Source organism: Eretmochelys imbricata, chromosome 1 (assembly GCF_965152235.1).
Source record: "Eretmochelys imbricata isolate rEreImb1 chromosome 1, rEreImb1.hap1, whole genome shotgun sequence".
Classification (NCBI taxonomy): Eukaryota; Metazoa; Chordata; order Testudines; family Cheloniidae; genus Eretmochelys; species Eretmochelys imbricata.
Genome location: NC_135572.1, coordinates 229,528,418 through 229,544,018, shown reverse-complemented (window position 1 = coordinate 229,544,018; position 15,601 = coordinate 229,528,418). Strand labels below are relative to the sequence as shown.

The following is a 15,601-nucleotide window of genomic DNA, read 5'->3' as shown; positions in this document are numbered from 1 at the left end:
TTTTTGCTAGCAGTGAGTTAACACTTGATGTAAAGAGAAAAAAAGCATCCGATGAAGTGAGCTGTAGCTCACGAAAGCTTATGCTCAAATAAATTGGTTAGTCTCTAAGGTGCCACAAGTCCTCCTTTTCTTCATGGACAGAGCTGTTTGCCAAATGTAACTCTGTGTGCTTTTAACTCACTGTGTTAAAATGAAGCATTTTCACTTTCAAAGAGCCACTCTTCAGGTCTAAGAGGTGGAAAAGACTGGAAATTCTTTGGGTCAGGGACTGTCTTTTTGTTATGTTTGTACACTACCTAGCACATAGGAGCCCCCATCATGGGCTCGGACCCCTAGGCACTGTAATATAAATTGTAATAGGTTCCACCCAAAGGGTGGCCTTGACACACTTACATTAAACTGAAAGAAGGCGCTTAGCTTTATGCTACCCATTTAATGTTAATTATCGCAATGCTGTAATAATGCTAATAGGTCAGATGGCCTCTCACTGCCAGCTATTCTCCCCCCATCATCATGTCATCCTTATCAAGAAAGGGGTGAGGGGAAAAGGGATGAGGTGCAGGTTTCTCCAAGCAGAAACTCGTGCAGGTTCAGTCTCCAAACCTTCTGTGCGCAGACTGCTGACAACACGGTTTAATGGAGGGCACATGCATGTGGGCAAGATTAAGAACCTAATTACTCCACATTTCAGGTCTTAATCTTTATTAAGTATCAAATTGTCTTCAACATAAATTACATCCTGATTATGAGGAGTTTCAAGAAACCAGACAGCCATTTAAGGACAAATTGTTTTATGTACAATATCTTTGACTTTGGTCTAACAAATATAGTACCCTTTACCACTGGATTTTTTTAAATCTTTATAAACATAAAAAGCAATAAGTAAAACATCAGTACCAAATAAAGCATTAAAAAAGGTAACAAATATATAATTTTAGAAATGCTTTAAGAATGCTAAAGTTAATAACAGACATTTCTAGAGTGCAGAGATCTTCTTTGTTATATCCCTTAAACCATTTCTCTGGTTCTGCGGATAGCACAGCAGAGGATCATACTGAAGATCATGCCAAAGATCTGGAAAAGGAAAGCAGACTCAATTAGAATACATTATAAGATTAGCTTTCTGGTGATGCAGCGCTCCTAAAAACATAAGTGTGGGTGCTCTTGCTCTCTCTGGCCTATAGGCCATGTTCTTTTTCACAGCTATTTATTCCCTACCCACCTCTCCCCTATAAGAGCCCTCCCACCCCCCCCATTATAAAAGCCACCACCATGACCTCTCTTTGATCTTAAGGGCAAGGGAAGGCACAAAAGCACTCTCCCCTGAGAGAGGAGTAGATAACCTGAGGTGCCCTCTGTAAAAAGGTCCCCACCCCAATCTTGGGCAGCAGCGTGTGGAGGGCTATCAGGTTGTGCGTTGTTCAGCTAAGCTAGGAAGTGCAGACTTTCCACCAATTTCTTTGGAGACAGCATGCAGGATTTTAGTGAGTTATTAAAAACAGTTGTTCTTAATACAGCTTAGTCTCATTCTCTGCCTGGCACAAATTTCCAAGTGCCTGAGCACTATATTATCCATGAGAGGAGGCAAGATACTTTAACTTCAAACTAATTTTTTAAAAATTCATTTTCTTAGTCCAGTTTTCATGATGTGACTGGCTGGGTAAACAGCTAGCTAGGAAGAAGGGGAACATACTAGTATCAATCAGACTTTTCTCTGGGGTGGAGCGGGAGAGGAAAAAGATGCAGTTGTATTATAGTCAAAGTATCAGTCTTCAATTAAACCTCTCAAGTAAAACACAATAAAGGGAAAATGTACACAATTTTTGCTCTTGGCTCACAATTCTAGGGTCCCTAGGGTCTAGAGTATTTACAGTGAAAACCAAAGCACCAAAGCATATCTGTAAATACCATTTGCTCAGATGGCAGACTACATAGTTTAAATCAATACAAATATCTGTTGTACTGCAATCATAGAGGCAGGATTGTTCTTGGTGACATTTGTGCGTGAGGAAGGATGAGAGGATTAGATCCTCAGTGTAAGGTATCAGATCAGTGGAAAAAGCACATCTTAACTTGAGAAGGCCGTCATAATTTCCCATCAGATTCAATTGACCGAAAGCATCAAGAAACTTACCATTACCACAGCGATACCAATGCCAACTGCTCCAATCACATTCAATTTAGAAGTAAAGACCTCCTCAATGGCTGTAGGGCACGACTGAAAAGAAGAAAAAAGGTGTGTGTGTGGGGGGGGGGGGGAAGCTTATCTTAAATATTGTTTTACATATGTGCAGTTTTGGCTTACAAAAGTATGTGGTACTATGAGCAGCACTACACCGTGACCTGATCAGACAGCACATGCTGAACCTGATCCAACTACAACAGAAGCCAATATTTATCTCCGGAAACTGGCCTGCAAAGAATGGTGGGAAAGGGGAGGCAGGTTGCCTTTAAAAATGGATGCACAATTCTCCCCCCTGCCCCCTTGCTTTTCTTGTACACTACAACTTTCAGGTCTTTTCTACCCTAAAAGAAAAAGGCCTTGTCTAGGGTAGGTTTTTCCCACACTAGAATTTCCAGCCCCTATTGCCAATGATTTGGCAACAATGGTGGAAGTACTAGTGTGTACACGTTACCAGCAGCTGCTAACTTTTTAGCTGCCACATTGCCGAACCCTGCTTGGAGCAGCCCTATACAACATAGTTGTTAATACTGTAGTGGCTGACCTGTGCTAGCACTTGAACTGTTACTACAGTTTTAAAATAAGTGTCTTGTGTACACAACTCATGGTAACTGGAGAATTAGTGAAACTGACATCACAAGTGACTGAAAGCCAAGCAACTGTGGTCTCATCTGTATTCAGAGTTGCACCTAACTAAATGTGTTGTTTTAAACTAGTTAAACCAATGCAAAGCCCTATGTGGATCCTATGCAATGAGCTAAAGCACTGTTTTGTTCCAAAATTTAGGATTCAAAGCTCATTTCCCACAGTGGTTAGCCCTGTTTTAGGCCAGAAGTTTTGTTGAGCTAAAGAAGCAGGGTTTCTGTAATGACTTAATACAAAAAACACACAGGAATAGGTCATTAGCTTACTCCAAAGGCTTTACCAAGACATCCAGTGGACTGCGATTAGTCTAGCTCAGTGGTTCTCAACCTATTTACCATTGTGGACTGCATACACGTGTTATGTGGGCTGCATCCAATACAACCTGTATGGCCCTGAAGATGAGACATGGGACACAGCTATGTGCCGATTGGGCCGCAAGCGGCCCACAGTTTGAGAACCACTGGTTTTGACCTGTTTGGCACAGGTTACCCTGCCAGGAGTTATGCCCTCACCAGCACAGCTCTCAGGTTATAGGGAAGTCTTACACTCCAAATTAAACTTCAGATATTTAACACCATTGTAAAGTCAGTCTTACAATATGGTGCTGAAAATTTGGAGACTTAAGACCTTACTAATCTAAACTCCAAGTTTTCATAAAAAGCCACCTTCGACAAATCCTCAATATCAGATGGCCAGAAAGTAAAATAAATAAATTTAAAAAAAAGAAAAGAAAAAAAGATCACACATTAACACCACTATTAGAGAATGAAACAGAAATGGAGAAGACAGGAAACGACCAAATGGAAATGGAAATGGCTAAGACATACATGGAGGAAACACCTGAGCATCATAAGAGAGGCATTAATCTGAAACCCCCAGGACAAGATGGGGATGAGGTGGGCCATGGATAACATGGAAACACAACAGAAAGCTACCAAAAATGACACTTGAAGAAGCTAAGACTGCAGCAGGAGACTGGCAAAGATGGAAGTCAGTGGTGAAGGCCCTATGTTCTGCATGGAATACAGAAGCATAAGAGAGAAAGAGGCCTGAAATTTTAACTCCCATTAAAAAAAAAATTGGAGAAGGTTGCACTTAGATGCTTTCTTTCTCCCTATTTGAGGTACATAAAAGTAACTGTATAATCTATACTATTAGTGGTAACAGGCATCATATCACTAGAACATGTGCTAGCACAGTGAGCCGAATGTTTAAAATAAATAAGATTCAAAATTCTACCATTTATCTGGTTTCTGGTCTCCCCGCTCCCTGACCCCCAGCAACCCGTGAACACTCCCCTGTAGCCCTCTGAATTCCAATTGACTCACGCAAGCATCCCGTGCTTTTAAGCGGAACTGTGAGGACACGTGAAGCTGCTAGTCCTTACAGAGCATTCTAAGTTGTGGTTCTAATTCGTATTGCTTCACGTTGTGGGACACCACATGCTTGTAGTAACCCAAACAGTGGGTGGAATGCAGTAGCACCTAGAGGATACAAGTGCCACAAAAAGTCAGGAGCACAGTTTTATAGCTGCATCAGCTAAATTGAAGGCGTTGATAGAATTCATGTTAATCAGGAAGGAAATGTGGTTGATGTACAATACTGTATCTGTACATCTGAGAGTCTCACATGGATTTTACTTGAAAAGTTAATGCATATTAGCGCCCATAAATACATGGATTAAAAGCTGGCAGAAGGAATTTCAGCGGCAGTGTAGAGAGTAGTTTTGGTTTCTTTAAAAGAGAAAAGAATTTGTTGGAATGAGGGGAAGGATAAAAGGCTGAGTGGTCCAGAAGGATCCTACAGGGATCTGTATTAACCTCAACTGCTGTGGCACCTTTCACTAGGAGGGTGGTGATTTCACTGGGAATGGGTTACCTAGGGAGGTGGTGGAATCTCCTTCCTTAGATATTTTTAAGGTCAGGCTTGACAAAGCCCTGGCTGGGATGATTTAGTTGGGGATTGGTCCTGCTTTGAGCAGGGGGTTGGACTAGATGACCTCCTGAGGTCCCTTCCAGCCCTGATATTCTATGATGATTTCATGGGGTAGCCAGAGCCGAAGAGCACTTGCTCCATATGATGTGCTCACCTAGAGGAAGCCCACCAATTTCCTCCAAGGATAGTGCTATTTTTTCCCCCCTCATTAAATTAAGACCTGCCGTTTCATTTTCACATGCTCTGTTCATCCCAGCTGCAGAGCTATGGCTGCAAAGCCACAGTGCAGCATTGCCACGGACCCTTTGAGGAAGGGGTGTGGAGCAGGAAGAGGAAGAAGGGTTGTGAAGACCTGAACACGAGCATGCAGACGCTCTGGGTGAAATCATGGCCCGCTGAAGTCAGTGGCACAACTCCCATTAATTTCAATGTGTATACGACTCACGTTGCACAGGCATGTGATCAGGATTTTCTACTAGTCCTTAGGAGGCTGCATACTTTGCCATCTCCAGACTGGTAGTATAGCCCCCCCACCCATCCATCACAACTAGATACAAGTGGCTCTGCATCCTGGATATCAAACAAACAAACAAACCAACCCGGGGGGGGGGGGGGGGCGGGGGAAGGGAGAAGGAGGGAGTCTTCCCAGGGAAGGGGATTATCTCACCCATAGTTCATTATTCAGAAGTGTGCTTCTCTAGTCTGTTCCCTGTCAAATGTAGGTGTAATGGCATGAACCACTATATGCAATTCAGTCTTCAGTTACCTGTATTGTAAGTGTCTCCAATCCTTCCTTCTTAGGGCAGGTGTCTGTCAACAGCTGATCAAAAGCTCCTGTGAGACCACAACAGTTTAACTACAAGAGAAAATAGAAAATCTAAAACAACAAGCAAGACAGGTTACTTTATACTGGTATACACAAATATCAGAGATAGGAGAGTTTCAAAATATTTAAGTTACATCAGTCAGTTTGACTGTGCCACTAACAGTTTTATTTTAAAGTGTCTGTTAGCATTACATTAAGAGTGAGAATTTGAATAAGTCAGGAAGTAAAGAGTTCTTTTAATAGTAAAAGTGATTGCATTTGTCATGTAGCACGTATGTAACAGTTTATGTTATGACACAACATTACTACAGGAACCGTAGTTTCCAAACTTCTGTTTACTTTCTCAATTTAAAAAAAAAAAAAAAAAAAGAAGATTTCTTTACATCTAACCCACACCCAGAAGAATCTGTGACTAAATCCTGTGTACAGTTTGCTATGGATATTATCTAATGAAGTCAGAGGAGCTTGTTCAATAATCTAGTTGGCTTGTGCAGTTCCACATTTGTGCAAAGATGGCATCACACTGTTTACACATGCTGTTTCATAGCACCATGGGTATGCGTTTGATGTATCAGAATTAGTACATTGTACCCAAAACTAATACGCATCTTAAAAGTCAGCAAAAATTGAAGACGTGTGTTGAAAGCTAATCTTGTCGTCAACGAAAACTTGGTCTATTTTTTCCCCCAGTCTTAGCAGAGAAACTTCCATTGAGGATCAGTGACAAATGAAGTTTTAGACTAAAGATGTCTGAACAGTTTGTTTACAAAAATAAATCTTTTAAATGGGGATGGCTCAAACTCAAAGAACACCCATGAATTTGGGCCAAGACCAAGTATGTGAGACGTCCTAAATTCCAGATCCAAAGGAAAAGTTTTCAGATGGTCAGGAGCTCACAAAAAGTAGGGACTGTTAAAGCAAAGACCTTTTTAAACTTTAACTGTATAATCTTTGTCACCATGACCACCATTATTAGAGACTAAAAACAAAAAAGGCAAAAAACCAAACACATTGTGTGGGTACTTAATAGTTTTCCCCCCTCAAACTGCCATCTGTCTGTAGACTGAAACTGCCAAAACTGAAGAAGGCTAGACATCATAATTAAGAAATGATGTTTCACTTCATTCTTAAATGTATTATGCCCGGCTTCTTAAAAACAGACATCTTGTACATTTAAAAGAAATAAGTGTGACCATATACTTACTGCATGTTGAAATGCTTTCAGGGTTTCTTTAGCAGCTGGCTGATTCCTCTTATCGTAGGTTTCCTTGTAAAATTTCTGTACTTCATCAATAATCTACAAAAATAGTGCAAAGCTATAACCCTGTTTTACCTTGACTTATGTTACTTATAGTAAATTTCTTCAGGACAAAGAGTAATTAGACCAGCTATTTTACAGTTTAAATGCTCAATCCTAGGAAGAGGTAACCACCTTCCATTTCCAAAGAAGTTAGCATCATAGGTCTCTAAAAATATGCACGAGCCTTAGAACAATAAGGAGATAGCAAAAGGAGGAGTTGAGAAGAGAGGTATAGCAGGATAAGAATTACAACAGTGAAAGATGCTTATGGACACATCATACTAGTACTTCCAATTTGTGGTTTTGGTTCTGCTCGGATACTTGACAATGAGTAAGAAGATACCAGCTTTATAGTGTCCCTCTAAATCTTGAGGGAATCTGATGGGGATGAAAACTAAGACTTCATCCAGTGGATACATGAGAGCAAATGTTTACTTATCTAGCCTTGTTTCAGCAATGGACAAGTTTCCCTGTTGTACAAGAGGAAGAAAAACAAGGGAGGCTACCAATTCAGACATCTCCATAGATGCTTAAATTTTTGGGGCCCTGATCCTGCCACATATGTGTTTGCTTAGCTTTGTGCATTTGAGTCATCCCATTGAAGTTAACTGGACTACTCACATGCCTAAAGGGTATGTCTACACAACCTGAGGCAGCAAGCCTTTGAGCCTGGGTCAACAGACTTGGGTTAGCAGGGCTCACGCTAGTGTGCTAAAAGTAGCTGTGTAGATGTTGTGGCTTGGGCTGGAACTTGGGCTCTGAAGCCTAGGGAGGGGAATGGACTTCACAGCCTGAGCCACAACTTAAATGCACTGACTACACAGCTACTTTTAGAGTGCCAACGTGACTTTTGCTAGCCAACGTCTGTTGACCTGGGCTGGGAGACTTGCTCCTGTAGATGTACCCTAAGTGTTTGCAGGATTGGGGCTGAAGTCAATTACTATACAGTGTCTTAACTGTAGTAAAACAGAACCTTGCTAATTTGGTCCTGGGAATCTCTTCCAGAGTTTTTCAAAGTTTAAAGAGCATGGATGATATATACAGAGTATATCTTAATGTTAGAGTAATTTCAGTTTTTAGATTATAGTATATTGTAGTACATAAGAATAGGGACTTTCAATACAGAATCTGTGATTTGGGGCTTGTCTACACAGGGAGATTTAACAGATAATACTTTTACATTTATACTAGTATAGCTGCCTGTGCGGACACACTCTTATTCTGGAATAAGAAAAGTGTCTACACAGGGAATTATAAAGGTATCATGCTACTGATAAATTTCCCTACGTAGACATGCCCATAGTCTTTGCTGAGAACTGGAGAGAGACTGCGTAGTTGTGGGGAAGTGTAAGGGTTAAGAAAATTCTCCTGTATCACGGGACATTTAAAAAATTTGACCCATTATACCTCTTGCATCTTTGGGAAAGATATTTTGTGTTTACATGCCACTGAAACTATTATTTGTCTTTTGCGTTGTCCTACTAATTGTGTGATCTTAAAATAGCTGAAGAGGTTTTCAGTTCTTGAGGAACTATTCAGTGCCAAGAGCTTGCAATAGTCAAAAACCTACCGTCTCTTTATTTGCAAATCCCCAGATGGCAACAGCTACTTCAATGGCAAAAATTACGAGAAGGAAGGTAAAGAACTAGAAGAGAAGAGAGATTTATGTCATTAAATCAAGGTGTTTATTGTGAGTACTTTGTAAGGAGTAGTTTTTTCAGAATTAGTTGATTTAAAATCCTAAATATCATCTCTAAAGTACAATTACTGTAATCCTATCAAATCATGTGACATTTCAATGGGTAAATCGTGAAGCATTTCCTGGATTAAAGAAATAAATTAAATAACATATGTATGGGGAGGCGGAGAGAAAGAGGAAATACAACTAGACTTTGTTCCTAGAGGTTTTTATTTCGGGATGTGGTACTACTTTAAAGCCAGTTCCAGGATCTTTACTTCAGAAATTAAGTGGTGATGGAGTGGTGGATTTAAGTGGTGATGGAGACAGGTTTTACACCTTTAAGCTGGCTCTGCAATGTGAATGGAAGAGTAGTAAGGATTATGGCAGAGGGAGACTTCAGAAGCAACATGTGTGTACTGAATGAAAGAAGCCAGTCACACGTTTTGGTCACTCCTGAACTATGAAAACTGAACTAATGGTGTATTGTCATTGCTTTAATTCTATTGTTCTGTGAAGCAGCTACAAGATGCCGAGGTCAGCCAGAAGTGTGAGAAGTCCACACCCGAGAGACGCAGTTAAGCCAATATAGCCCTAGTTGTAGACAGCGGTACGTCGATAGAATTCTTCCACTGATTTAGCTACTGCCCGTCAGGGAGGTGGATTAACTACAGCAGTGTGAGAACCCCTCTCCCAGAGCTGTAGAATCTACACTGAAGTGCTACAGAGGTGTAGCTGCAGTGCTGCATGTGTGCTGCTGTAGTGTAGACAGAGCCTAAAAGCTGGTCTACACTTTAAACTTATACTGGCATAGCTATATACGTGCCATCGGTGTGAAAAAGCCACACCCGACCCACACAGCTATGCTGACAAAACCCTCAAGCAAATGCAGCTCTGTTGACAGACGAGTGCTTCTGTCAGCATAAACCATGTTGTCTGGGGAACGTGTGTCCATACACACGGGCAGCAAAATTCCTTCTATCAGTGTACGTTGCGTCTATGGGGGCTATGCCAGCACAGGCTCTGTAATGTAGACATTGCCTGTGTCCTCCTTCTCTCACAAGTGTTCTTTCCCAATTTCTGTCACCACTGCTGCTCTAAGACCCATCAACTCAGATAGTTTTAGGCAACAGAAGTTGCACTATGGGATGTTTAGTGACCCTAAGCAGTCAGGAGCTTTGCACGGCATCTCGCACAAAGGAAGTCTGTGTGTTTAACTAACTTCCAGGGAGGATCAAATTGCTGCTAGCCTTTAAAAGCATTAAAGAAAGGGGTGGAGGGAGGAGTTAAAAATATCAGAAAACCAACACGTATCACTTGAAAGAGTCTTCTGGAAATGGATTTCTTCCTTGAACACAGCAAACGATGAGTTGTTCTTTCTCCCAGCTGTAATGGCAGCCTGTGCTGATCTGCAGTTAATCTTGTGAAGATTTACAGAAGACTTTACGCACAGCTATTTAATTGTGAGACACGGAGAGGCTGATAGGATGTACTGGTTTTGTATATAGGTGAGTAATGCTGTCCTCCCATAAGTCACTCAGAAAGAGTGGTGCCTAGGACTACTGGTAACTATAGCAGTTCTTCTGTTGGCTCACATGGTTGAGGCCTTTTGAAGATGAAAACTAAGGTTCTAGACAATTATATAAATTGCACACATGGCACTATTATCTGCATCACATGTATTGGTTATACGGTATTCAGAATAAAATGCCTAATAGTGCCAATAATGGCACGGTCCATCAGTTCTGCATTCAGGCATCCCTCATCTCGTCTTTTAACTCTTGAATGTTGCAGCACATATCAATATTTTAGCTTGCTTTGTCTGAACAGAATATGCTTGATGGGGAATAAAGCCAGATTGGACTTCAAATGCTGGTCATTTCAATTTAGTATTAGGTTACTAAATCTATATTACAAGAGAAGTAAAGCTTCAAAACAAGTGATAACTGGAGTGGAAGAGAGCTAGAATCTGCCGTCTGACATTCCCACTCTCGCCTTATTAAAAGGCTTGAAGGTTCCATTTGCAGAACACATCCCAGCCCAAGATCAAACGTTACAGTGAAGAAAAACACTTACCAAGCCAAGCATGCACTGCGACTCTTGCACTGCACCACAGCATCCCAAGAAACCAACCAACATCATGAGTGCGCCAGCTCCAATTAGAATGTAAACCCCTGGGGGTAAAGAGAAAACAAAGCTGGGGAAGTACTCACCAATAAGGGATTGTAAGACTGTAGTTAGTTTTTAATAGATTCCTCAGGGCAATAGCATTTGTAAGTAGTTGCCTTTGCCATGGTTTAAGTTACTACGGTTGACATTTTCAAAGCAACGCAGGGGATTAATTCTTTAGAGTGAATGCATCTGAACATGCCCCGAAAAGGTAATGAAGAAACAAATGTTTCTGTTCAAAGAAGCAATAAGATGGGGAACCCCTCTGCCACCTTTTCCACAAGTCATTAAGCCCAGTTTGTTTAGGACACGTTATTAATAGGTAGGCTTGGCAAGATCCAATATAAAAATAGATGGGTGTCTGTCAGTAAATATTGATTTTAGCTGACACGCCAAAAATCAGTGAAAAAATATCCATCGGTCACAGCTGGCATGCGTACAGCCTGCCCCCCCGCCCCATGCGTATACACACACACATACACCCCCACACCCACCCCTTGTTGCTGCAGAGATTGGGCATCACTGGCCACACAGCAGTGCAGAGAGACCCCTCTGCAGCTCTGCTATCACGGTAGAGCGCGAGGGGGGCCGTGGCAGTGGAGCTGCAGAGGGCTTCCTGCATGGCTACAGGGCCCATGGCACTGGTCCCTGCAGGTACAAGATATGGGGACAGCTGCCGCCCTGGTAGGGCAGAGTGGAGACCTCCAGACAGGGCAGCAAGGCGAAGCCACCCCGCTGCTGAATGGCTCCATCCCTGGGCAGGGGCCTCCTTTACAGCCAGGTACTTGTCGTCCTCCTTCTCACGGCCCTGGCCTAGGGTCTTGGCTCCACCAGACCAGGATCTACCTTGCACCTGTGCATCTTGGGCTCCTTGGCCACACATGATGCCCCCATGCAGCCCTGCCCTGACCACCCCCACAACTGTACAAGTAAAGATAAGTATTAATTGCTAAAATTTATAAAAAACAAAAACCAAAAACAAACACCCAATCTAATTCTGCCAAGCCTATTACTAGGCAAGGGGCAGAGAACATCTCATCCCAGGACCATGTTTCCAAACCCATATTGGGAAAGCCTGGAATTATGCCAGAACCAAATCCTGCAAGTTATTCTTTGTAGAATCATGGGCTGTGCTGCAATTGTTCTGACTGGAGGCAGATGAGGTTAGCGATTTACCTCTAACCTAGGGTTTACTGGCTCCACAAGAATGTGGGTGGAAGGAAAAAGGAGTCAGCCATCTGATATAGAGCTTAAGAGTGGTTTTTCCTTTTTAAATGAACGAGTGCCTTTTGGAATCCTCTAGGCACATGAGCATAACAAAAACTACAATTTAGCTAGCTAAACTGGCATTCTCTACAACCACAGCAAATTCAGCCTCCTCTGCCTTTTAAAAAGAGGAAGGGGAAAAAAAAGTTTCAGCCACCCCCACACAACAAGAATCAAGTGACTGAGTAAATTGACTATGGTGCGCTCTCAGACCTAGGAAGTAGCTACTCAAAAGGGGTGGAGATCATCAGCCTGTCCTGGAGTAGGAGGCCCTTCAGTAAAGGCTCTGTACTCCCAGACTCTGATACGCAGTACAAAACCTAGAAATTGTCAGCATGAGTACCATGGCTGATCAACTACTGCAACTTAATATTAATAATCAATGCTCAGTTTAAAATCTGCATATATATATATACACACACACACACACACACACACACAGAGAAAACTTTGGAGCTGTCCTACAAGTTTCCTGGATGTGAACTGACAGACCAAATATATATATAGATAAGGTTGGTTGAAACTTGAATTTCCATTCTGCAGGAGATTCTGACATTTCAGAAAGTTTCCTCTCATCCTAAATTGGGATGGGGAAGAAAAAAAAAGTCGATTTTCTGCAAAACAAAAAGTTTCTGAAAATACTGAAGTTTGACAAAAGGTGAAATGCTGTTTTGACTTTTACAATAAAAATTATGAAAAAGTCAAAACGAACCATTTTGACCTCATTGAAGCAAAAAACTTTAATATTTTTTCATTGATGATTGCAATTAAATTGATATGTTCCTGTGAAATATTTTGATTTTGTCGAATGAGAATTTTCCAGTGGAGTGTTTTTCCATCAGAAAGTCTTCAACTGGCTCTACAGACATTGAAGTAGCAGATTTTCCTCATGGACACAATGAAACAAGTATGAAATGAAACAAGCTGTTTAGGTATAGTGCTCATGAAGAAAGCAGAACTAATTCTAAAAAGTTGACGCACACAAGCCCAAGTGGACTTTAGTATTTTATCTGAAGCAGCTTAAGCCCTCAGAGAGCCTGTTTACATGACTTGCGCAGCAGGGCCTTGACGAGACAGATTTCTAGAGCGGGAAAAATATTGAAAGAAGGATTAAAGGTGGAAATCTAACACCATCTTTGAGAGGAATTCAGGAAGCAACCATAGCACTAGCATATCCTTGAAGAGAGAATGCAATACCAGTCACAAGGGCAACTGGAGTCACTTCCACCAGTAGATTCATAGGCCAGAAGGGACCACTGACCATCTAAGTCTGACTTCCTGTGTAACACAGACCATAGGACTTCCTCAAAATAATTCCGAGACTATTTTTTTTTAAAAAAAGGAAAAAACAGAAAGAACCTACACCACCACCTAATCTTGATTTCAAAATGGGTAGTGATGGAGAATTCATTATGACCGTTGTTAAATTATTCTAAGGGTTGATTATCCTCAGTGTCAAAAATTTACACCTTATTTCCAGTCTGAATTTTTCTAGGTTGTACTTCCAGCCTTGGATCATGTTACATCTGTCTTTGCTACACTGAAGAGCTCATTATTAAATATTTGTCCCTTATGTAGATACATATAGACTGTAATCAAGTCATCCCCTAAACTTCTCTTTGAACAACAAAAATGATTAGGGATATGGAACAGCTTTCCTGTGAGGAGAGATTAGTAACACTGGGACATTTCAGCTTGGAAAAGAGATGACTAAGGGGGATAAAGAACTAGGGGTCACTAAATGAAATTAATAGGCAGTAGGTTTAAAAACAAACAAAAGGAAGTATTTCTTCACACAATGGACAGTCAACCTGTGGAACTCTTTGCCAGAGGATGTTGTGAAGTTCAAGACTATACCAGGGTGCAAAAAGAACTAGATAAATTCATGGAGGATAGGTCCATCGATTGCTATTAGCCAGGATGGGCAGGGATGGAGTCCCTGGCATCTGTATGCCTGAAGCTGGGAATGGGCAACAGGGGATAGATCGCTTGATGATTACCTGTTTCTGTTCATTCCCTTTGAAGCATCTGGCTTTGGCCATTGTCGGAAGACAGGATACTGGGCTAGATGGACTTCAGTCTGACAGAGTATGGCCGTTCTTATGTTACTAAACTAAAGAGATCGAGTTCTTTGATTCTATCACTATAAGGCAGTGGTTCTCAAACTTGGGTTGGGACCTGAAAGGGATCACCAGGGTTGGCTTAGACTTGCTGGGGCCTAGGGCTGAAGCCTGAACTCCACTGCCCATGGCTGAAGCCAAAGTCTGAGGGTTTCAGCCCTGGGTGGTGGTGGGGTTCAGGTTGCAGGCCCCCTGCCTGGGGCTGAAGCCCTTGAGCTTTGGCCTACCTGTCCAGAGAGGTGAGGTTCTGGCTTTGCCCCCTCCTTCCACCCCCGGGGCCATAGGGCTCAGACAGGCTCAGGTTTCGATCCACGCTCCTGGGGCCGTGAAGTAATTTTTGTTGTCAGAAGGGAGTTGTAGCGCACTGAAGTTTGAGAACCCCCGCTATAAGGATAAGATTAGGTCATGGAGGTCACAAATTCCATGACTTCCAGAGACCTCTGTGACATTTTGCGCCTCACCCCTACAGGGGGGCCCTGGAGCTCCGAGACCCCACGGGACGGTGGGTGGTGGCCTCCTCCTCCACCCTCGGGCTTCGGTTATCCCCCCGGTCAGCTCCCTCCCCCCGATTATTTTTAGTTAAAGTCACAGGCAGGTAGCAGGCTTCTTTGAATTTTTGTTTATTGCCCGCGTCCTGTCTGTGACTTTAACTAACAATAACCTTGACAAAATCGTAACTATAAGCCAAATTTTCTAATCCTTTAATCATTCTTTTGACTCTTCTCTGAACCCTCTCTAAATTTATCAACATCCTTCTTGAATTGTGGGCACCAGAACTGGCCACAGTATTCCAGCAGAAGCCAGACCAGTGCCAAATCCAGTGGTAAAAGAATCTCACTACTCCTACTCAAGATTCGTCTGTTTATGCATCCCAGAATTGCATTAACTCTCTTGGCCACAGCGTTTCATTGGAAACTCATGTTCAGCTGATTATCCAGCATGACTCCCAAATCTTTTTCAGAATCACTGCTTCCCAGGGCGGAGTCTCTATTCATGTAATTTTGGCCTATATCCTTTGTTCCTAGAAGTACATATTTACATTTAGTGGTATTAAAACCTATACTGTTTGTCCCCAGTTTACCAAGTGATCCAAAAAGGTTAACCTTATACCTGAGGGATAAAATGTCACAAAGAGTGGTTCAGAAGGAGCTTTCAGCAGATTGAATACTCTAACTAGCTCTAGTTCTAGCCCCCTATCCCCTTTGTGAATCCACAGGGAATACAATTTTGAATAGAGGAATTTGGGACTCTTCCTACTGGTACATGCAAGATGGTACTTCAGCTCCCTTCACGCCAGCGTGTAAAGGATAGGATGCAAACTCTTGGATACAATGAATCTGTGAGCTTATGAACAAGTCCCGCAGGTTCTATGGAGGCTGCCTCATTTGAATATGTGCCAAGGCTACCAAACATATTACTGCATCAATGAGGCCTAATGTGCACAACCATGATCCTTGCTGAGACTGTCTGGTTCTGGATC

The 15,601-nt window shown here is 42.1% G+C and overlaps 1 protein-coding gene across 1 annotated transcript in view; it reads right to left on the bottom strand.

The window, feature by feature from the left end:
- Positions 1-685: 685 nt before the first annotated feature.
- The window catches only part of CD9 (CD9 molecule), a 33,163-nt gene continuing 18,247 nt past the window's right edge, over positions 686-15,601 (bottom strand). Inside the window, exons 3-8 of the mRNA XM_077825249.1 lie at positions 10,643-10,740; positions 8,459-8,533; positions 6,793-6,885; positions 5,529-5,618; positions 2,135-2,218; positions 686-1,074 (exon numbers count right to left, since the gene is read on the bottom strand). Coding sequence (XP_077681375.1) covers positions 1,009-1,074; positions 2,135-2,218; positions 5,529-5,618; positions 6,793-6,885; positions 8,459-8,533; positions 10,643-10,740 — 506 coding nt within the window. The 3' untranslated portion in view covers positions 686-1,008. The remainder of the gene's footprint in view (positions 1,075-2,134; positions 2,219-5,528; positions 5,619-6,792; positions 6,886-8,458; positions 8,534-10,642; positions 10,741-15,601) is intronic.